This window comes from Siniperca chuatsi, linkage group LG22, assembly GCF_020085105.1.
Source record: "Siniperca chuatsi isolate FFG_IHB_CAS linkage group LG22, ASM2008510v1, whole genome shotgun sequence".
Lineage (NCBI taxonomy): Eukaryota > Metazoa > Chordata > Actinopteri > Centrarchiformes > Sinipercidae > Siniperca > Siniperca chuatsi.
The window spans coordinates 7389051-7412455 of record NC_058063.1 but is presented as its reverse complement, the minus strand read 5'-3'; the positions used below and the strand labels follow the sequence as shown (position 1 = coordinate 7412455).

General features: G+C 41.7%; 1 protein-coding gene across 6 annotated transcripts in view; it reads right to left on the bottom strand.

Annotated features, from left to right (window-relative positions):
- Nucleotides 1–15765: 15765 nt before the first annotated feature.
- Nucleotides 15766–23405, bottom strand: part of serpinh2 (serine (or cysteine) peptidase inhibitor, clade H, member 2) — a 122848-nt gene continuing 115208 nt past the window's right edge. For 4 of the 6 annotated variants that reach the window (XM_044184651.1, XM_044184650.1, XM_044184649.1 and 1 more), the window contains exon 5: nt 15766–17466. In XM_044184651.1, the coding sequence (XP_044040586.1) occupies nt 17161–17466 (306 nt within the window). In that variant the 3' untranslated portion in view covers nt 15766–17160. Of the gene's footprint in view, nt 17467–19428; nt 19653–23405 lie in introns of those variants that run through there. The other 2 variants (XM_044184653.1, XM_044184652.1) reach the window with 2 other exon arrangements.

Genomic DNA, 23405 nt, shown 5'->3' with positions numbered 1-23405 from the left:
ACAATGTTTTGTTTGAGCCAGTACGCCTTGATGTATTATCAAAGGAATAAGAGAGAGAGAGAGAGAGAGAGAGAGAGGGCAGAGAGGAAGAAGATGACAAAGATGTTGAAATAGAGGGACACATAAAAGACTAAGAGAAAAAGAAAAGTCATGCAACAGGGCAGCAAATGATTATAACAATAAGGGTTCATAACATAATTGTTTAAGGTTAAACATTTTTTCCTTGGTCTGTGGAGCTGTCAGCTGAAATGAAAAGAGTCGGGGTAATGAAAACAGTGATGGGGCCTTTAATTCGGTGCGTTCACTGTCAGGGTATTGTAAGTCTCTGCACCCAGGATGAGTGGGAGTGGGCTTCAGGGGGTGATGATGCCTTATCAGAACAAGACAAAAACCTAATCCAACTGGAGAGCTGATCTACAACTGAAAGGACATTCTGACAGCGAAAGGTTATCTGTTAATGTTGCTCCACTGACTTATCTGTGGAAGACATAATTGCTTGTGTAAAGGAACTTTAAGTAGCACATCTATTAACTGTCTTCAACAAAGATGCGTATATGCAGTGTGTTGGTATGAGCATCTGTGTGAGAGTAATGAGAGTTAAAGACAGATAGAGCAACTGGAGATCAAGCAAAGAACCTGTGGTGAAATGCAGGTACCTTACGGAAGAGACCCACTGGTGATGTAGTGGATGGAGTTGACCCAGATGATGCAGATGAGACTGACAATGTGTCGAAGCTTAGGAGCAACTTGGCTAGGCTTGAGCTGGGCAAGCTCTTCACAGGGCTCCTTCAGTATAGACGGATAGGACGGGTTTGACCGCGCCTGCAGAGGACAATCCTGGGCATACCATATATATACAAAGAAAGCCATTAAAAGCTGAGTACATAAAGTGTTGACCTACCCACTAGCAGGTAAAAGTCAACAGCAATGTGTAACATTTATCCATCCCTATCCATCTCAAACATCTCTCTTTTCTGTACACTCCTCTCTTCTGTAACTTACAGATATTTTGCACTGTACCTCTAGTGATAAATGGCAAACGTCAAGCTCTGCTCCCCACTTCACATAAAAGAGAAACATAGAGTGTAGTGTGCTTCTGCCCCACAGCCTGATTTGGCTCCTGTGTGTGCACATACTGAGACTTTACCTGATATCCTTTTCTGTTTCCCATCTGAATACATTCAATAAAGTCAAAACACTGGCTTCATTCTCCCGTATACAGCAAGGCAACTGTGTGTGATTTGAGCATCAGCCAGTGTCATCAGTCATGGAGTGCCTAAATTCCACATCCAAGCAGGTGCTGTTGGGCATTGATTGTTTAGCTGGCTAAGGCAACTCAGAGCTGTAAAGCACAGTGGATAAAGCCCCAATATTCTCTGTTTGCCCATAATTCATCATACTGTGTCTCTATGGTTGCTTTATACCAGCCAATATGCTGTACTGGCCTAAGCTATGTGCTGTGTCACACTGCACAATGCTGCAAGCCACACCTTGCGCACACTTTGAAAGTTATCTTTAAAAAGCATCCCGATGCAGAGATGCTATGGCTAACTTTACTGAAATAACCCTGTTTAAGTGAAGAGTTTTACTAAGTCAGACAATGCAGCATAACTTTTCCAATACCAGGAATGATGGGAGATGTATTTTTGTTGCACAAACTTCTACACAGCAACCACTTTGTTTATACAGTATTGACTGCAGTATATTTGAATGTTTCTGTATGTTACATTTAATATAAGATATAACGGCAGTAGGAATGAGATTTATGAAATCAAGATGTGTTCCGTCAAACAAAACATTTCTCGACCTCTGCAACTGTAGTTACAACTCTAGATTAATTGTGTCATAGACCTTTTAAAGACACTGTCAAACTGTTCACGGATCTGCAGATTTCCTGTACCTGCATCGCCTAAAAGAACTTGGAGATCTGCATGATAATCTTGATCTGCTTGACTTTTGGTTTTTGCAGCTGCTGGCTGATGTGCCCAACAGATTGGCACAGCAGCTACTCCAGAAGGACATCTCTTGCAGGAAGCCAGGTGTATCCCTCATCCTCATCATTTTCTGTAGGACAAAGGGAGCTAAGGAGCCAAAGAGCCAAAGACAAAAAATGATGAAGAATGTGGATAGGTGAAGGTGAGGTGGCGCGCCCAGTGCCTCATTAAATAAAAACTCTAAAGAGTCAGAGTCAGGAAGCAGATGCTGGAGCTTCAATGGTGTTTTGAACAGAGAATCACAGATCAAAAGATAAAGTCTGTGTGACCTTTTAGACAGCATCCCCAGAGAGGCGAATAGAGAGACAAAGGCACCCTCACAAACACACACACACACACACACACACACACACAGAGCCCCTTAGGCTTAACTCTCCATCCTCTGTACTGGCTTCTTGTCTTTGCTGGCCTCCTCAGGGCTGCGCTGTAGGCCTTCCTTTGGGATGTACAGCATTATGTTGCCCACCTTCTTACACACACATTATCTGTTCAAAAATAACATTATATAAAACATTACAAATCACACAGCCGCATCAAAGCATTCACTGGATTACACTCTGGTGTGAGATAACATAAATCATGCAGAAAAAAGGTTTGTGTTCCTTTCAAAATACAGCGGATGCAGTAAAGTCATATATATCATCTCAAGAGAGCACTGCTCTCTGAGGTTTTTATGCCAACAAAGTGCAAGAATAGGAACTGCATAGCGGAGAGTATCAAGAGAGAGTGGCACTCTTTCAGGTTTTCTGTGTCTACAAAGCACAAGGAAAACAGCTGTTAAGTTACATGGAATGAAATATGCAACTCGCTCTTTGCACTCAGATTAAATGGATTTCAATCTGCAAGCCTCAGCGAGAGAAATCGAAAGTGTTTACAACTTCACCAGCAGTGGACAAGAGAAAGCTAAGAAAAACATCCCTCTACTCCAAAGAGCACCACATGTGCAGTATGTACCACATGGGATTGAAAAAGAAGGTGCACAAGGTGGAAAATAACATCAAATACTAACATGAAGTCATAAATGAAGAACAGGTACATGAATGAAAGCAGATGGGATCAGTGTGCAACGTCATAAGAATAATGAGGGACTTTAAAGACCAGTGTGTTGGTGAGACCACAGCTTCCTATTACCAGTTAGGATCAGCATGAAAAAGATAGCTGGGTATCATCAAAACACACTCATACCCAGTGGCAGCAACATACAGCCCTCCATTAGCCTTTAAGAGCTAAACAAGACAAGAACAGGAAACGATGGCGGAAAAGTGAGAAATAATGAGCCAACTCAGAGCACAGAAGGTGAGCACAACAGCTGAAGAGCATAGAAATCTGTGAGTGAGAGTGTGCGTGGCAGAGGGAATTATTTTATTCCCATTTTATTCCCGTTTGTGCTGTATGTGAACATGTTTTAATGTGTATTTCAATGTATGTGCCTATGTGCATGCTTTCTATGGTCACTTAACCTTTGTGAGCCTAAAGTGAATGGATGAAGAAGGCTGCACCCCAATCACTTCTGTGATTGGGGTGCAGCCTTCCTCAGAGCCAAATAAGTGCTTTGCATGATTGCTACCATTCGATCTGACATGGGAGTGAAGTCTGTACACCTAGGAACTATAATATTACCTGTGTTCTCCTTTTACATACATATGTATGCTCTGCAGTCACAGGGGGCAAATCATTGTGACTTTATTGTTATTGAATATGGAAGGTTTAGAATAAAGTTTCTAGAAAGCAAAAAAAAAAAATGTTTACCCCAGGCCTGATTTGAAAGTCTAGGAATTTTAAATCCTTAAAAGGCCTCTGATTGTTGGTGTATTGACTGAAAATGATATTGCAAAATGAGAATTTGCAGGGGGCTGAGGGAATGAAAAGGATTTCTGTCAGGATTATCCAATCTTTGTCTGATTATCCGGGAAACATGGAGCTGTCAGGTAGGGGAGGTTGTAATTGTGGGTGTGCAGTTTCTGTTTACTACCAGTGTGGGTGTGTGTACACGTGCGTTTGTGTGCCTGTGAATGAGTGTGTGTGGCTTCTTCGAAAAGCAGTGGCATTTTGTACACTGATTGAGATGATTAGCATGAGAATTGAACCATCACAACTTACCAGTACGCTGTGTGATTACCCCTGTGTGTCTTTCAATTCAACTAGTCCGTCAGCATTTACCTTTCTGGCTTTGTGAATAGCAGAGAACATCTCTTTGGCTGCAACATGAAAGAACAAGTCCAAATTGTAGAAGCGCCTGTCGTTCCACATGAAGCAGATCAATGGTTGGCTGTCAAACTGACATTTTGCCAAAGAGGATAGCATCATAACCTTTACTGTGATGAACTCGTCTTTCAAGAGGAAATGTTTTGAGCATATGACAGGGTATTTTTTAGGTAGCTTTAGTGAAACTGATAAAAAAGGGCTGCTGTTAAGGAAAGTTGTGGCTTAGACATGGGATATTCTAAATGACTTAAAGAAAGAAAAAGAAACTATACTATAATGGATTTGTAACCACACAGGGAGGGGTGAAATAGAGGTCTACATTAAATTTTTCAAAACCCTGATCAGAGGGATGTCACTGAATATCTTGTCTAGTTAAGTTTACCTGTGTAGTCCAACATCACGTACAATTTTTCCAAAATTCTAGCAGCCAACCAGTCGCGGCAGAGCAGTCATCAGAACACAGCTACAGACTAGCGGGCTGGACTCCAGGACAGAGCCGAGCTTCACGAGGAGGTGAGCAAATGTGAACAGAGGTGATGAATATCTGTGGCTAGTTAAATGTTGTACAGAGGAGACCCATAAACATCCTCTTTATATAGTCAAGATGTTTTTTAACTACTGCTTAGTTTAGTGTCGTTTGACGGTGAACTGTCTCTTTCTCTTCCACTGATGTGACCCACCTGTGAGGCTGACGAGGTGGCGGTACATGTTGGTGGTGTGGTTGTCCTTGATGCTCTTTTCCCAGTAGGCGCTGAAAGCAACCAAGGGGGCATGCAAACAAGTCAACCTGCTCAGCTCTGGGTGGGGTCGCCCTGCACTGTGCCAAACTGTACGGCCGCATCAAACGTCTCCTCTGTGATTACCGTCTCTGACGCAGGGACATAGTAGGCCAGCTGCTCTGCCACCTGTCCATGTAAAAGAGTGAAGCAGAGGAGAAATGAATCAGAGTGGTGGTGAAGAGAGGCAGAAATATAAAAGGGAACACGGGGATAAAAGGAAGGGGGTGAAAGAATTAAAGACTAGACAGAAAGGGTAGAGGAAAAATGGAGAAATGAGAAATTGGAAACGAGAAAAGTGAAGACATGGGACAAGAGAAATGAAAGAGTGAAGCAGAAAAGGGAGACAGGGGAAAGACAAAGAACATGATCATAATGGGGATGCAAAATTTCCAAAAGGCACAATATATGCAGAGACACCCTGAAATACATAATTAAATTATGGCATTCAGTGGTTCTCTTTTGTGATCTCTCGAAAGCAGGAAACCACTGCGGCCATGAAATGGGAGACATTTTTATTAATTCCTGTGGGTCTCTTTAGATGCAGCTCACTTGGTATTCAGGGACATCATTACCAAAATCTACAAAAGCTCTTATCAGTTATAATACTGCATAGCACTGCGCCTGTGTGTGTAGGGGTGTGTGTGTATTTGACAAGGCTTGGCAGCAATCTCTGCTTCACATCTTTTGGCTTCTGAGGAGAATGGGCAGTCCAGCATTTCTACAGTGTTTTTGACATTTCCATTAGTCAGGATGAAAGTGAAACAGGTATCAGACAAGCTGGACAAGGCTGCATAAAGAGCCTGAACAAAGGCATTCGAACACCTCTCTCTGATGGGGACACGCAGGTACATGCATACCAAACTAACGACACATGGCCAATTAAAAAAACCACAGCAAAACAAACATTTCGTCCGTCTACTTTCAGCCACTATTTTCTTTATCAAAATGTGTTAGTTACTTGAACCCACTCATAGGAATTAAGCAGCCCCCCCCTGGGATTTTCAATGTCAGAACATTCATTACAGGGCTCAATGGGGCACAACTCTTTCATTAAGGGCTCCATAACACATGTCTCACTGGGGTTCAGTCGTTATCTGTCGGAGCAGCACTCCACTGCAGCTACATTTGGTTAGGGGGGGAGCGTCGGCTGCACCTGTGAGGGCACGGAGGACTCCGCCAGCTGCCGTGGTTGTAATGGAGGTGTCCTCGGTGGAATTATTCAGCTTCCTCTTTCTGTCCTTCAGCCCCAAGTCCTTGGTTACACCAGGAATGAGCCACAGAACTATAATAACTTCTGCTGGATGGTGGGTCCAAGGACAAAAGAGAAAAAGGCAGTTATTTGGTGGGATAATGTCAACATGCAACTGTGCACACCCCAGAGAAATGGCAGGAAAAGTTTGGGCAATTACACCCAATGACATGTATCCCCCAATTATAACGATGTACGTCATAATTGGAGAAGGCTGTGTTCTAACTCCATGAAGCCCCCCAACCCCCAACCCACCTGGCCCCAGTCCTCACCTGAAATTTAAACATACAAGCAGGTGGTGTCTGAGCTACCTCTAAAATTATCCAAATTATATCACTATGCAGATTATACATGGAGCTGTCTTGTCGAATAATGCTAACAGGCAGGTACAGCAAAATGTGCATGTGCCAGTGTGTGATTGTAGGTGTGTATGTGTGTGTGATCACTGCCCACACTCAGGAGCTGGTATTTTCAAGGGGAAGGTGCATGTACACACACACAAAAGTATACATAAACACTGTAGAAAATGGGCTATGGGTCACTGTATGTGTATAGTGTGTTACCAGGCAGAGAGTGGTAATTAATTCTATTAATTCAGCTGATGAGAGGACAGTGGCTGTGCAGGTTCACTGAGCGCACAGCAGCAATCTCAACCTGCTCTCCATATCCTCCAAATCTGGTATTTTTCTGCTTTTTACTGCGTTGAAATTTGTTCGCACAATTAAAAAAAAAGGGACAAAGATTGACTTACAGTACAAAGAGAAAAATACCAGTAGGCTAAGGTAAACAACAGGGAAATAGTTAAAAGAAAAAAAAATTACCTGGGTTTGGTACACTATGTACAACAGTGACTGCTTTTTACATGCACTAATCCGATATCCGTAATCCGTAATCCGATTTGTCCTTGCATTCAGATGCCACTGAATTTCTAAACTACCATGTGAAAAGAAAAACCTAATTTCGTTCATCAGGTTAAGAGATTAAGAGGAACCCAGTTAGCACAGTTGGAACAAAAACCTAATTATTTGACCATGTATGCACTTAACCAAACACCTGCTAAAGATGTTTTAACTGAACACATTTACACGACAACGACTCAGGACAGGGACAGTATTACTGTAACAGCAGTGTAGTGTGAGGAAGGAAAGAAAGATTGTAGCTATGGGCAAAATACAACACACTACAATATTTATTTCAATATTTGCAACCTATAATCTCTAACTTTACTTGGCTTTTTTTGTTGAAATTACACTAATGTAATGCTTAATTTAACTCCTTGTTATAAAACTACTATGCTGTCACTTTTATTCAGATATAGTCTATTCACATTTGGTTACTAAACCACTTGTTGCCTCAAAGTGTAATTTTTTTTGTTGCTGCAAGTAAAACAATCTACATAATTGAAGCCAATATTATAGAAATGTAACAATATTACAAAATTATTGGTACATGTCCCATCACAGTAAATTGGTCAGCTCTACTTGTAGCATTGTTTTATGCTTAATAATATAATCTAAAATCCAACTGAAACTGAACACAACTGTGTTAATCTTCCTTTTACAAAGTATGGAGTTTAACCATTAAATAAGCTGATTTGCAGTGCTGCAGTTGCTTGTATGTGTAAATGCCTTATCCGATTCCCTGCCTCGACCTTATAACCTGCCGCTACACTGAAACCAAGCCAGAACTCCAAGATGAATCTGTAATGCAGGAATTTCAATTGAGTGTCAAAATACAACATATATGTTGTTCCTATGCAACTGAAAAGTTTAGTTTGTATTACTGAGAGGTTAGGTAACAGGGTGAGAACAGGAAATCAATTCTTATTTCATCTCTGAAGTCATGTCAGGTACAGTACATTTGAGAATCAATTACAATAAAAAAATGGAAAGAAATTTGGCTCAGAGAGCAGGAGAGATTTTCAAGGAATAAGGGCATACAGTCTGGTTGAGCACTGGTATTGTCACTATAGAAGAAAACACTCATTTGGTTCTAAAAACAAACATCTGGTGGCTCACAAAAATCCAACTTCCTTTCACTGTTTATACAGCACGTCTGAGACAGTTAGTCTGGGTGACACAGCAGGTGAGGCCTGGAAGTCTATGTTTTTGGCTTAGGATGAGAGTTGTTCATGTTCACAAACATTGATTGGACTGTAGTAGAATAACACGAATAACATATGTTTTGAATTGAGTGGTATTCCAGTTGAATGTTCATCTGCGATGTAGATAATGTAGCTCTAACCCTGCAGAGGGCCACAGTCGGTGGTTGGGAGACCTTGAACATCAGTTCTTCATTGCTGAAAAGGTTTCCATTAACGGGTTGATGGCTTTACCAGGTTACTGATACACAGTGGTATTTCTTCCTCCACCAAAGCCTTCAACTTCAGTTTCTCTGTGGTTTATACTATGTAAGCACAAATACACAGACATATAGTACAGTATATGCAATGATGTACACACAAAACAGTTAAATAGACCTTTGAAATGCAGTGATATATTGAAGGATACCAATTTTCATAATTACATCTGGTTCACATTGTCAGACTAATCTAGCCTCACTATTCTCTCTTTTTTTCTTTTGGTATTTTGAGCACTGTCATTACTTTTGACAGTAGTCTGGACTTCAGGGTTGATGTAATTGTGCTGAGACCTACTATTGTGTAAATGAAAATATGAAAACCTAAACTCCTGAGGAAAAATCACACAATTTCTTCCTCCCAGAGGTAATTACATAATTGGGCATTTTGGAGGAGAACGATACGGGATAACGGATTGTGAAATTCTGGGCCAATACGAGTCTTAAATTAACAATTTGGCCGATAGCCAATGTCGAAGTTTTTTGTTGTTGTTTATTCCTCTTTTGTGCCAGGGAAACAAAGAAATCCTCATTAAAAAAAAATAAATAACAGAACTGTTTTAAAGTCATTCAGCCTCCATCTTTGAATGAGCACAAATTCAACCATACAAATTTATAAAACAACCCTTAATATAACCTTCTTTTACATAAAAAAAGATTCTTTTTTTGAAAAATAACTGCTTCAAAAGCCTTTTTAGCCTACTACCTACTCAATGAGAAGCATTTTTCAGCACTTACATAGACCAACAAATTAAATCCTGTAGTTATCAAGGACTGAGCATTGCTGGTGGTGGCTTGTGCTTTCTTGGTGTCCAGTTCATCTCTGTGTTTTTTATCCGCTTTCAGGTAATCGTTGTACATTTTTTCATGTCTGTTTTTCAAATGGGTGATGAGATTTGATGTGTTAAAATTCTTAGCTTTTAGTACCTCCTCTTGAAATGTCACTGGAACATGTCTTACAAACTGCATATCGCTGATCTCTTTCTCTGAGACAGTCCTCCCACACCGCCGACCTTTTCTTTCACTTGAAAACGAACCACATGTGCGCACGGCACCTGTTGCCCTCTTACGTCATGCAAGTGCCACTAAACATTTTCATTGGTCGCACTGGTGTGCCTGAAATTTAGCAGGTCTGTTTAACAAACACCAACTGGGTGTGCATTGGTGATGCGTGGACCAGCTCTGACATGATCCAAATCTGCATGTACGCATAAATCATCCAACCGCCACCTTCAAGAACTAATTATTTTCTCCAATTTAGAGATCTGCACCGGCATGGACATTTCACTCCACCTCTACTAGTCCCTGTAGGCTACATTGCCGTTGAAATGATGTCGAGCAGCGCAAGCTTTCCAGGTTATTTCTTTAACAATTTACTTTAATGATTAGAGAGGCTATTGTCAGTTATTTTAAACGTTTGGATGCATGCAGTAATGTCACAGCAAATATCGTGGGACATTTAAGCAGCAAAACTAAAAACTGTAGTTATAAACTTGACAGGACAGAGGAAACGCTACCGAGGAAACAGAATAAATTGAAAGTTTAGCTTGTGAAATACATTTTTTAGACAGCTCAGATGGAGCTCAGGATTTATCAGGAGGACGGCTGCTTTACTCCAAACAATTTCACTGCATGAACCTGGACTGTGTGCGTGACCTTTTGGAAGTGTAGAAGAACACAGAACATTAATTAACATTAGATCCAGATCCTGTCGGCATGTCGGGAGATTTAAATAATCAATGAAGTTGTGCTGCTGTGGCTTGTGCTTAAATGCGCGCAGCGTCTCTCTTAATGGGGAGAGGCTTCACCTTATTTCACCCACCCGCAACCCATCTGCTATTAATCAGAACGTTCATTTTTATGACCTGGCCCGCCAGATCCGCGGATTATCCGCAGGCCCCGCGGGTATAACTGCGACCCGTGCATCACTACTGGGAACAGTGCTTTTGTTGCCAGCGCATTGACTTAACAAATTGAAATGTTAAAAAAACACAATGTCTTCAAGAAAGACGAACTGTGCCTGACAGGTGGCCCGGCGGAGCAGCCCCCCCCTCCCCAGCATTTCAGCACAGGCAGCAGCAAACCGATCTTGTGAGGAGTCAGAAATGCTAGTAAAATTTTACACCATTCATAATATAGCCAAAGAAGAGCTACCTTTTACTAAATTTAAGTCTATTAAAAAAACATGTATCTGCACCTTTATTCCTGTTTACAATCATTTACATGTGTATGGGAACTGAAAAAATAACACTTAAAATGTATTATTTTGTGCACCTAAATTATGTGCTGGTGCAGCTAAATGAAAAAGTTAGGCGCACCAGTGCCACCAAAGTAAAAAGTTAGTCTGGGGCCCCGTCATGACAGAGTTGTGTCCAGCCAGTGACTTCTTCTCCGAATCAGCAGCTGAGTATGCTAGCACTGTTGTCCGAGTCTGACTGCAAATAACCAACACAACATTTAGCCAGCGCAAAATTAATGCGACACAACAGATAAACATCGGACACTGCTATTGGCGAATGTCATGTTATTTGCCGATAGGCCGATGGCAATCAACAAGGCGGATATCGGCCGATACCGATATTTGGCTAAAATGATTATATGGTATCATGATAGCTTTTATCATATTATCAAGATTCGCGCACGTATGCATGCACCTGAGCTCAGGACAAACTTACAGCTCCAAATCCTGGGATTGACAGCTGGGGCCTGTAGGGAGCACGATGAATAATTTGTGGGCAGAAAGAGCTGCAGGCTGGCGAAAAATTCAGAGACAAAAGTAATAAAATGGTGAAGTCAACAGCTTCATGAACTATTTATCTTTCTGGAACCGATATGTCCTCCTTCAGTCTCATTCTGTACTGTTCCACTCTAGGCACCTCACTTGTCAAAGCCCACAGCAGTCCAGGCTTTATTGAAACTTTGATTCAGTTTCCCAAGTTGTCACTTTCTAAGGACTGTGTGCAATAAAGGAGACAGGTTATTGGGGAGAAGAACAGACAACGGGACTAATGAAAAAAGAAACCTTTACTGGAAAGAAAAAAGCCAAGAAACCCACCCTACAGTGTGATCTGAGTTTGGAAGAAGCGCAAAAGTTGACAATGATCAATACCATTAATATGGGCTGCTGCAGACAGTCTGCTTCAGGCAGACTAACTATCTGCTGCTGAAAAAGACAATAGTAGTGACAGAGTAAAGCTATTGTGTGATATTTAGCCTTCAGTTTTTTGTAGACAAGAGTGATCCCACTTATCAATTATGGGTTTAAAGTTATATGCATTTATTTAAAACCATGCAGTCCAAATAGTTCAGATTTTATTCACAGGTGCAAACTGGAAACTGTTAGCCAAACCATGCCAGTCAGGTTAACCCAGCTGGCCACTGACATTCATTAATTAATTATATCAATGGGAGTATTGTGATTTCCTACCAAATTAGCAAGCAACACGTGACATAAAGTAGGTGGTAACTGTTAGAACAGTGTCAGCATCATTCAAACCAAGTCAGGTATATGTTTGAAAACATTTATATCAAACATTGAGTGACAAATTATTGTCTATTACCTGGAGTGATGTAAAAACTAAATATGGTGTAAGGTCTTCAGGTAGCTTCAAGTAAAGGAGTGTTTTTCTCTCTGGATATGCAACCATACTCAGTCACAAACAGCACAGGATTCAAGCATATTGCTTGAGCCACACTATGGAACTTTTTGCTAGTGGACACTCTGACTAGTAAGTAAACTAACACACAGTAATATTTACTGCATATTATTTAGGTGTATGCGTACCAGGGCCCAGGTTGAATTGTCATAGCAGGAAAAGCACAGGTGAAACACATTTTAACAATTTGTCAGTTAAGTGTCCCAGTAAGCCATGCCAGTGAGCCAGCATGCAAAATATGAATGAATGAATTAAAATGGAATGCACTCATGTTAATAATTACACCTGTGCTTTTCCTGACATGACAAGCCAAAATGCCTAGTGAAACATGATTTTTTGTATTATAATTTTTTCTGCATGTTGCGAGTTATTCAAGTGAACTTAAAATACTTTCTTTGCAAGCAATTCAAAGCAAGCGAGAGTGCAAAAAGAAGCACGCATAGACAATTCTAAAAATACAAATATGTTTGAAAGACACACACAAGGATTAATATCAGAGGCCAGTCCATAGCCACAAAGACATATTATGTTAAAAAAAAGAAAGAAAAAAAAAAGAAGTAAAGGCCAAAAGTGCAAGTGCATTTCTTGTACTTTGGCTGTTCACAAGTCTAATGGCTTCTGGAATAAAACCAAACTTCCTTCTGTGTGTTTTACATACAGGCAATCTAAAACTTATTTCTGATGGCAGCAGCCACAAGTAGTCAAAATTGTAACTTATGTCTGGATAATTATTAACTGAAACATTCCTTTGAATGTGTTCTAATGTATAAAAAATTAGCTCACAAAGCTTAAAACAGTTAACTTTAGCCAAAGTTAGCAAGCACTATAGCAAGTTAGCTAACATTAGCTAGCTGTCACCACCATAGACTGTATAAAATAGGTTACCTCACAGGCTTAACATAAACCCAAACATATTTAGTAACAGTTATATATTCGCACCTTTTATGGCTCCACTGTAACATATTTATGGGTGAATTACGGTTATTTGTGTAAATTAACAATATGTTGTCTTTCTGTGAAGTTCTCCCCTGAGGCTGCTAATGTTAGCCTTATAAGGACCGGCTACTTCAGGCAGTGAATGCCCATAAAGTTTGTTAATGCTAATATAAGAATGATAACGAACTTACCAGAGGGAGACTGAACTTCTGACCGGCTGTAAAGTGATGAAACTACTCACCCTGTTGCAATTCCGTTAACTGCAGTTGATTGTTTTCTTTTTTTCATGTTGGCGCCATCTGCTGGTAGTTCAGGCCAACGCCATTTTGGATCTGGAATTTTTGATTTTTCAACAAACAAAAATGTATGCCATCAGAATCCTTTGACAGATGCTATAATCTAATAAAAATACCCAAGAATAAGCAATAATGTTGGAGCTAAGTACATCTATGTGTGACCTTAAGAGGGTGTTCCTCTACTGCAAAATTTTGACTGTAAGTAAAAATGTAACTTTTAGAGAAACTGCATATATCAATATTATCTGATCTGAGTAATGCCCCCCATTTTTACCCATGGCAACAAAGAGATTTACCATTTATTTAGGTATCAGCTTTTACAGTACACTGGCACAGGCCTATTTTCAATTCTACCCCCAGTCTCTTTTAACAGGCATAGTTTTTGCATTTCTTTCTCACTTTGCATTGGTTCTGTTTTGTTTTCAGGACAATGTCTTATTTTTTTGCATTGTGGATTTTTCTTTTCAAAATGCCAGTAAGCTGTCCCTGTGTTGAACACAAGTATGAAACATCACTGTTTTCCATGTAGGCTATCACTTGCCTGCTTTACTTTTGACCTATCTTAAGCTTTTAATAAGAACAAAGTGAAAATGGAGGGGGGCCTGTAGCATTCTTATCAGCAAAGTTGACCCCCAGTTGAGCAGAGCCACTTCTGTGATTTTGTCTGTAAGTACTGTGCTGTAACTGGGATGACTCTGCTCTGAGTGCTCTTTAGCTGTCTCACCGTCTTTTCTGTCGCTAGGATTGTCCAAGGGTTGAACCCATCATGCAAGGCAGCAGGAAAGACAGGAAGTTCACGGTTCCACTTTTAGATCATGTTTTATTTAAAAAAAGAGATTAAACTTTAAATTCCCTTCAAACCTTTTTTCATGTGAGTGTGTGTGTGTGTGTATGTGTGTGGGGGGGGCTCCGCTGTTGTCAAGTGCTGTGTTGCTTCAAGTCATCACAGAGAGCTCATAATGCAGTTCACCTCAATTACCTGTCCAAAATATTCGCCAAGGAGTGCTCCTGGATGCAGTGTGTGCTGACGAGAGACAAACACACATGTCAACAAATATTTAAAAAGGCTGTCTCAAAAAGCATGATGAATACAGCTATATTTCATTTTGGAATATATTAAGCATGGTGGCATGACAGCTTTCAGGGTCACTTCGTTTGAAAACACATTTATTATTTTGTGGATAATTATAGTCTGAAACAGTCTTTGGTTTAGGAATTATCTAGCGTTCATTAGTTGGAAACTTTCCCTTAAATGCTGTAATCCAGAGAAAACGTATTTCCTGCTATTGGACATAATTTAAATGGATAAAAGCATAAGAAAAGTATATGTTAACTGTCCAATTAAGAAATCAAAGCAATGGTCTCTTGTTTCTCTGAGATAAACATACAGAACCCAAAAAATGTGCATCTTATGTAGGGTCAGAACATAAACATTTGTACAAAAGATGGATAAAAAGAAGCTTATATGCATTTATTGGTGCAACACCTCTTTAAAACATAGTAAATTATTACATACCCTCATAGTTGGTTATACTGTGCATATAGCTGCTCTATAAATCTCTGAGAAGTGGTTTTCTTACCTTTTCCTTGTATGTCAGATTATGTCTGGCTACCTGTGAGCGGATGTGGACATGCATGTGTATGTCAGTGTTCTGAACTGAATGCAATGTGAAGGTGAGTCAGCGGGGAGCTGGTGTTGAAATGAGCAGGATTGATGTGCTCACAGCAGACGGCCTCGGATCCATCATCGGCTTGTCTAAATTGAGCTCCCGGGTTTATTCAGTGTAGAGTATACCTGCAGTATAGTGCCCTTTACGAGTCTCTGCTGTGCAGGAGGCCACTGCAGAGGTCATTGTAGCTTTATTCACACACGAATGCACATGAGAACAGAACACAAATGCACGCACGCACACGCACACACACACACGACACATACTGTTGCTGAGCAGACCTGTGCAGAGTGCTAAATTAGGAACAAAGCTGTATTACTGGGGTTTTACTGTTACTGGAACAGATTCGTTGAACGCTGTCAGACGGACCAGCTGTGGGTCTAGACGCTGTTACTTAGCACTGTAACAGGACAGATGTGACAGATGTAGCACACATTTACATTTTTACTGTCAAGAAATACTGTATACAGCAAGTGCTTTGTTTGTGTAGACACGTAGACAGTCACTACAACACAAAAACAAGCTATGTATTTGGACAGAAATGTTTTTTTTAATAAAAACATCGGAGATAGCAAAAAAACCCCCAAAAACTGTGTTTTAAAAAGGAATGACAAGGACTATGTTTTCATGCACTAATATATTTTATTTCTATTTTATTTTTACCATTGTTTGTTGAGAAGCATTTGGGGAGTGTGTTGACAACTGTTTAGGCCTTTAAATCTGCTTCCATACACCCTTGAGGCTCAAAGTCAGCCAACATTCGGTTCAGGGTAGAAGTAAAAAAGAAAAAATAACCTCCTGTCTTAGCCTGTATCAGTGCTATCAAGAAAGATGGAGCTGTGGCAATCCACACACATTATATTTTAATAGTAGTAATTTGTATCAAGAGCGGATGAAGACATCGATAAATATACTGTAGCTCAAGTGAAGAAACAATAAAAACAAGGCCAGAAATATATATTTAGAAAAAAATGCACCTTATCGACTATCAAACATACACTTTAGCAGTAGCTACTGCAGTTCATTCACATCTCAACCATCCTCTCAGGTGCTTTAAAAAAATAATTCTACAAATGAAAATCAATACCTCTTTCAATAGCTGTAATCACCCTAAATATTAAATAGTTTTAAGATTTAAGTCAAGCGATGTCAGTCATGTTTGTTTCCAGCGGCATAACGGTGTCATTGATCCCTGGTGGTATTAAGAGATTAAAAGGTTCCCCGTCCTCTCTGTGTTGTTGACAAGCGTTGTGACTCATTACGGCCATTAGCATTAAGCTGGCTCATCAATACGCACTTGGCCGATCCATCAGTCTTCCTCAGATGTAGCCCAGGGGACACCGCCATAGGTCCCTGCCAGCTCCGAGAGCGGCTGCATGGGCACCCTTGATCTGTCGGTCACCACTCACACACACACACACACACACACACACACACACACACACACACACACACACACACACACATTCACCTGACCTGGTGCTTGCCTGACAGGGAGGATTCAAGTGTCACTGCAAGCCTCTCTTCTTTAAAGTTCTTTGTTGATGCTGCTCTAAGTGTTGTGTCAGTGTAACCACTTCTGCTTGTCAGCATGTTAGTGTTTGTCAGTGCACTCTTGTTTGTCATTTTATTTTGTGTTGACTTGATCATTGAGGCCTTAAATGTGTGTGGGTGCACATGCGTGGGAGAGAGAAAATGCTTGGAGTCTCTTCAAGTTAGTGTTTTTGCTGTATCCGTCAACTTTAGTAATGTCTTGTACAGTATTTTCATTTATGTATGCTATGTAGGTGTCGGCATGTGTGTGTGACTGTGTAAGTGTTGGGTATGGCAATGTCAGTGCCAGTCAGCGCGAGACTGTGCAGTGTCAATGTATGACAGCCAGCCGTAGTCTGATGTGATAGTGTGCCACAGTGAATGACAATGTCTCAACTTAGAAACCAGTGTGCAGTCTTTGAGGGGGAGTGTGTAAGAGACAGAGACAAAAAAGACAGGAAAAAAGGATAGCTGTTGGAGGGTGCTACAGTTCATCATGGAGGGCCTCTCCTTCTGCATGGTCCAGAGCTCCCATCAGCAGCAGAGCTCCAGTAGCGTTGTCTCTAACAAAGATGATGAAGGGGTGATCAGCGTAGAACAGCTTGGGCTTTTCTATGTTCTCCTCCTCTAGATCTGCGTCTCCTTTCCCAGCTTGAGCAGCCAGCTCCAGGGAAGCCCAGTGGAGGACTGCACCCAGGTGGAGTTTCCCCTTGCTCTTGTCTGACACCCCGGAGAAATCGGCCGCCTTCTGGTCCCAGGCGTCGGTCAAGCCCAGAGCAGACAACTGTTTCTGGGAATCGGAAAACACAGAGTGATGGAATTTATGGACTGCCTTGAATCAGTGCTCCCAAAGCTTGAGGCCATCCTACATAGAGATGTCCTGCAAGTGTATGCGAACAAGCGGCTGCCAGGACACTGATCAATTATGCACGCAAGACCAAACAACGAGTGGGAGGGAAAGCACATTTTAAAATTTCATGATGCTGTGACCTTCAGAAGCGGGACACACGCACTGCCCTTCCCAAACCTCGCCACATGCTTAATGTAAACATAAATATACCCTACAAAACAGTCAATCAGTAACTTTTCCAAAGGAGTTTTTCACCATAATGTTTATTTACTTTCTATCCCAAAAATTCGAGATGGGGAGGAGGCTGACAGTTGCCCTTGTTGTGAGGTGGCAGAACAAAGTGGGCGACAGGCATAGAGGAGACGGAAGGAGGAAGCAGAGGATGAATAATTTAAGAGTGATGCCCCGTGACCTCAGCGCCTCCTTTGTTTTGCCTCTGATATGAATTCCACAGAAAGTCGTCGTCATGACAGGTAGTTTATCCTCCCATGGCAGAGGGCCACTCACAGTGACAGGCTTCTCCAGGGGCCAGATGAGAGCATGTGTGGGTGTGAGTGTGCGACTGTGTGGACTTGTGTGTGGATGTGCGGAAGGCCCACGGCTGGGAGAAAAGTTGCAGTTATTGGAAATATCTTTTACATGAACAAGAACACTAAACTATTTGGATGAGTTGTCTAGGTACATGCACATGTTCTGTGGGTGCTGCCTTGCGCTTTCTTTTCAAAACCTCTTTGTTATTGCCCTGCTTAGTTCTTAAAACTACATGCTAATAGACAATTGTAATAGTCGATGTAGAATGTCTGCTTTTCTACTTAAAAGTTGAGATGTGCATGCAAGAGGAAGTTAAACTGGATCATGTCGGCTTATGCCTAAATATGAAATAAGTAGATGTTTATGCAGTTGTAGGCATCTGTCATTCCCATTCCAGTGTCTTTATGCAAAGCTCCCTCTCCACACAGACACGCATGCCACCTCCTGCTCTAATGCACTTCTATTGTCCTCATCCATTATTCCTCCACTCTTCCTCTCTTCTTCCACCCGCTACCACTACATCACTGTCTTCCTCTGCTGCTCTGCCACTTGCCTGGCATCCCCATCCCTCATCTGCCCCACGTGCCTCTATTTTATCCCACTCTGTCTCTCTCTCTGCTCCTAACTCAGTCTTTTTCCTCCCCGCCTCATCCTTCTCTTTCTTTGACAGGTCAGCTCGCCCCCGGTATACGGCTCTCTCAACCTCTCTCAACTTCTCGATCTCCATCGGCAATCATTTCAAGGTTTTTGCCTTATCTAACGAGGAAACAGAAACAGACTGAAGCTGGTGGATTCCTCAAATTGTTGAAAACAAATGTGTATGTGAGAACAAGCAGCTGGTTTCTGTGTCTCTATGTCACTCATGTCCATCCTTCCTCATTCTCTTAAGTATTCCTTAAGGGCCCAGCTCACTTGGCCTACAGTAGTGCAGGTGCCACTATGAAGCATATAAATAGTACCAACCAACCCCACATGACCTAGCCTTCCCTCTTACTCCGCTTGTCGAGGCAAAGGCACTTGGTTAATTTTTTTGAAGCTATAAAGTGTTTAAAAATTAGGGACCCTGTGGCAGCACGCTGGGAAACAGGCCGGGGGTGTCAGAGGAGCCTATGGAGGCCTTGTGCATCAAAGAGGTGTGGCACTGCATTATATGGGGAGAAAGACCTCTGGGGAGGTGCTCTTTGGCTGCCCTTTCTCTCTGAAGCGCCACATGAATCTTAGATGGAACAGCACTGGGCGGACTGCTGATGCCTCATACACAGCATCAACGGGCTATTTGTCTGCGAGTGAGAGCCACAGGCATTGTCAGCTGGTGGTTTCTTCTCTGTGTGTGTGTGTGTGCACGTGTGTGTGTGTGTGTGTAGGGCTTACTTGGCCGACAGCGGTGCAGTCTAACCAGGCCTGAGGTAGCATGGCATCAACCCTCAGGCGTGCAGCACTCTGCATCACATTATTTCAGCTCGATGGTTAAGCCCAGTAAGTAGCTTGTTGGGTGAACCTGTGGGGGTTTTAAGGGGATAGGTTGTGGCAGCCAGGACACGTTACAGCTCTATCTGTGAGGAGTCACTGCGGCTGATGTTAAAAGACAGAGCAGCCTGAATAATGACAATGGGGGAAAAAAAGAAAGATGAGAAGAAAAGCAGGGATCAAATAGGGAGACTACTGCTAAACAGTGCTCTTTTTATATCAGCTGCTGCTTGCAAACTATAGTGAAACTGAAAAAAACAGAGCACATGCCAAACAACTGAGTGGTAAGAGGTTTATATGAACAGATTTATATATATTCATATCACTAGGTAACCTCCGAAATCCCATGAAAAGCCTTGCATGGTTGCGTGTAGTACTGAATGTACTTGTGTAACTATTTCTTAAAATTGTTTTTTATTGTCTTATGTGAATAACAGGGGTAAACAGCACTCAGGAAGACTCCTTCCTGAGGGCAGGGCTTAAGCTCCCAGTCCATTTTCACAATTGAGAATGACTTCCGGATGGGAGCAAAAACGTCTTGATTCTGAAAACAGTGTCCAGATGACTACGACTGAAACCTTTTCTACGATGGAACACTCCTGGACGAATGAAAGACTACACCGTCTTATGTGAAGTTTTATGTTTATTGCATGTTGCATTTATTGCTTTTGGAAATGCAGTAGAACCAAGACACATTTTCCCAAAGGTACAATAAAGTATATTCTTTTTGATTCTTTCCCACAAGAAATATTTGTGTTTCTGTACAAAAATAGAAACGGGCATCAATCACAAACAGTTTACCTTGCAAATTTTTGCTGCAACCCCCCACACACATTTGGATGAGCTAGTTGATGAAGAGGCGATGGCAACAGGGACTGTTTATTCTTCAGAGAGAGCTGAAGGTGAGTGAACTTTGTGAAAGTGACCATGAGCAAGAGTGAGGGTGAACTTAAGCAGAGCTATGGCTCTGGACCGAAACCTGATGAATTGGATAGTAAAATAATTCTCAGGGTACACTGAAATATTTTAATTAGGGCTGCAACTAACAATTATTTTCATTATTGATTACATTCTGGATTAATCCTTTGGTCTATGAAATGTAGAAAATAATGAGAATAATACCCATCACGATTTCCCAAAGCCCAAGATGACATCTTCAAATTGTAGTCCAAAATTCCAAAATTTCCAGTCTACAATGATATAAGACAGAGAAAAGCATCAAATCCTCACAAATAAGAAGCTGGAACTAGGGACTATTTGGCATTTTCGCTTGAAAAGATGAAAAGAACTGAAACAAACTAGGTCCAACCTGGTCTAATCAATTGTGATGCCTACATCATGACTATAATCAGCCCAACAATCATAAGAAACTAGGGGTAAAAATCTCCTTACCTCCACTGCTCCTGCACAATTTACACCTCCTATTTCCTCTGGTTTACCAATCACACCCGCCAAGGGATTCTTTTAAGCTGTCGCTACCTTAAACAACAAGACACAACAGACGTGTTGCGCTTAATTCAATACTGCCCTTAACATCCTGCGTGGGTGGTTTCAAGTATGCAGTGTGTGGCACTGGCATCATCACAGCTCCATTTCATGGACACATTTGATGCAGGCTTTTAAAAAAACCTCTCTCTTTCTATCAGCTCTCTTGAGGCTTCAAAGCCTCTCCATCCCTTTATTGAGTCTCATCAGCAGTACCGCTATTGGTGTCTTATTTACATGGGCTTTTACCTCTTTTGCACGGTCAATACGCTCTCTGTGTCTCATTCATTTGTTCACATATACACATGAACCGCTTTTTATTCACAAGGCCATTTTACCACAAATGAAAAATGAAAATGAAGCCTTAGCTTTTAGTTAGATTTAACTAATGGCAATGAAACACATCTGATTAATTCATATGATGCAGGGCTGTGGTAGCTGTGTTAAAACAGCTGTCCCTCGACACCATACCGCGGAGTGTGCTCTTGTAAATATTTGATGGCCTTTTGACCTCATTAGCCATGATTGAGTGAGCTCTCCGGTGCACACTCATATGTCTTAGTCACCGACTGGAGATACAGCCAGAATGGAGCTCAAGCTCGGCCATTACTGTGTATGTGTGTGTGGCCCGGTCAGCACTGGATCAGAGACAGAGGGAGAGAGCGATGAGGGTGGTTTATTCAGTGACCTCTGGGCCAGGCTTGTTAAGAGGGTTTTCTGTCTCTGGCTACAGACTCCGACACAGTCTGCCCTTCACCAGAGGAGAACACCACAAATAGGGAGATGTAAAGAAAGAAAAAGGCAGAAATCTGCAGCTATTTATAGTTCTCTGTGACACTTGCCACCTTGTCCCCAAGCAATCATTGACCCCCCTCGTCCTCCTCCACCTCTCCTGCTCACTTGCCTGCTGAATGTCACTCCTATTTAGGTCAGCAGAGCAAATGTACGGCCGCTGAGTGATGGCGTATTACAGGCACACGTGAGACCTACAAAAAGGAATCAGATGGGACCGATATGACAGAGGTGACGGAGGGAATGGATGCGTTTGGATATGGCAAATCCATGAAACATGACTCAGAGGTGTGTGATTTTGCTTGTGCACACAGAGGACATACACACACACACACACACACTACTATGATCTTCTGTTTGTCCAGATGCCGCCCTCTAATCTCAGGAGTCCACGGCCGTCCCAAGCACTGACAGAGTGGTAAACAGTATTAACGCATGGTGATGAGCAATTATTTGCCCGACCCAATTGGAAAAATGATCGTCAGGGAAGACATGGCAGTCTGTCACTGGCCAGAGGGGTTGGACCGACAGACGAAATGAGATCGGATTGGGCTGAGAGTTTGTTCAGAGCTTTAGCCCTTTCATAATGATTCCTCAAGTGCACTTCTTTTTCTTGAGAGAGCAAAAGGAGGCAGACAACTCTTGACGAGTCAGAGAAGCAGGCCAAAAACAGTGCTTGATTAGGTCACATAATGAGAGCAAAGTACAGCTACTTTTAGTTATTTACAAGAGTAAAAGGTTTTTCTTCTGTCAGGCAAACTCTCTTGCAGAGACAAAAGAGGATTTGTGCAACAGTATGTTTTCTGCTCTTTCCCTGGCAAAGTCATAGCCGTGTCAAAAGGAGTTGTTTCAAGCTTTAGTTCTAGATTACAGCCTCCTCCCCAGAGTGTACTGACAATGTTAATGTCAAAAGCTTGTTCTTCAGGGCATGGCTAGCAGAATAACATGGCAGCACAACTCTTCAGAGATGTTTTTTTAAACTAGAAAGAGGGCAAAGTGGATTTCATCAGTCCATGATGAGGTTACAATGTACATCTAAAAAGGACATTGTAATAGGTTCCAGTCAGTGTACCCTGCCCTGGGGAAATGGGTTTTACTGACATGCCCTCTGTATCTGTCAGGTTCAACTAACCTCTCTCTCTCTCTCTCTGACTATGTCTTTCTCACTCATTCACAACGCCATACCACCAACTACTGCATCTTTCTCTGACCCAAAGGGTGTGTTCAGACTGAACGCAATGCAAATTTTAGAAGCAGAGGGACTGCATACAAAGTCAATGGAAAGATGCAAGAGGTGAAAACAGACATGAATTCGCTCTAAACTGTGGGAATTGAGGTGAAGACTCACCCATGCAATTTGAAAATGTTTCAACTTAATAAAAACCTTTGTGCGGATCCCAGGGTTGTATGACTCCACTTCATAATCGTACGTACGAGGACAGCGCTAACAAATCAGAATCTTTTCTCCTCTCTCCTTCTTATTAGCAAAGAGCAGGGTACAAAACATTCCTGAAGCAGCTTCTCATTTTGAGCCAGGGCTTTTGCCAGTTTAAATGGCAAACATTGCCCTTGGAAGATCATATCAGCTGTCAATTTACATTAAA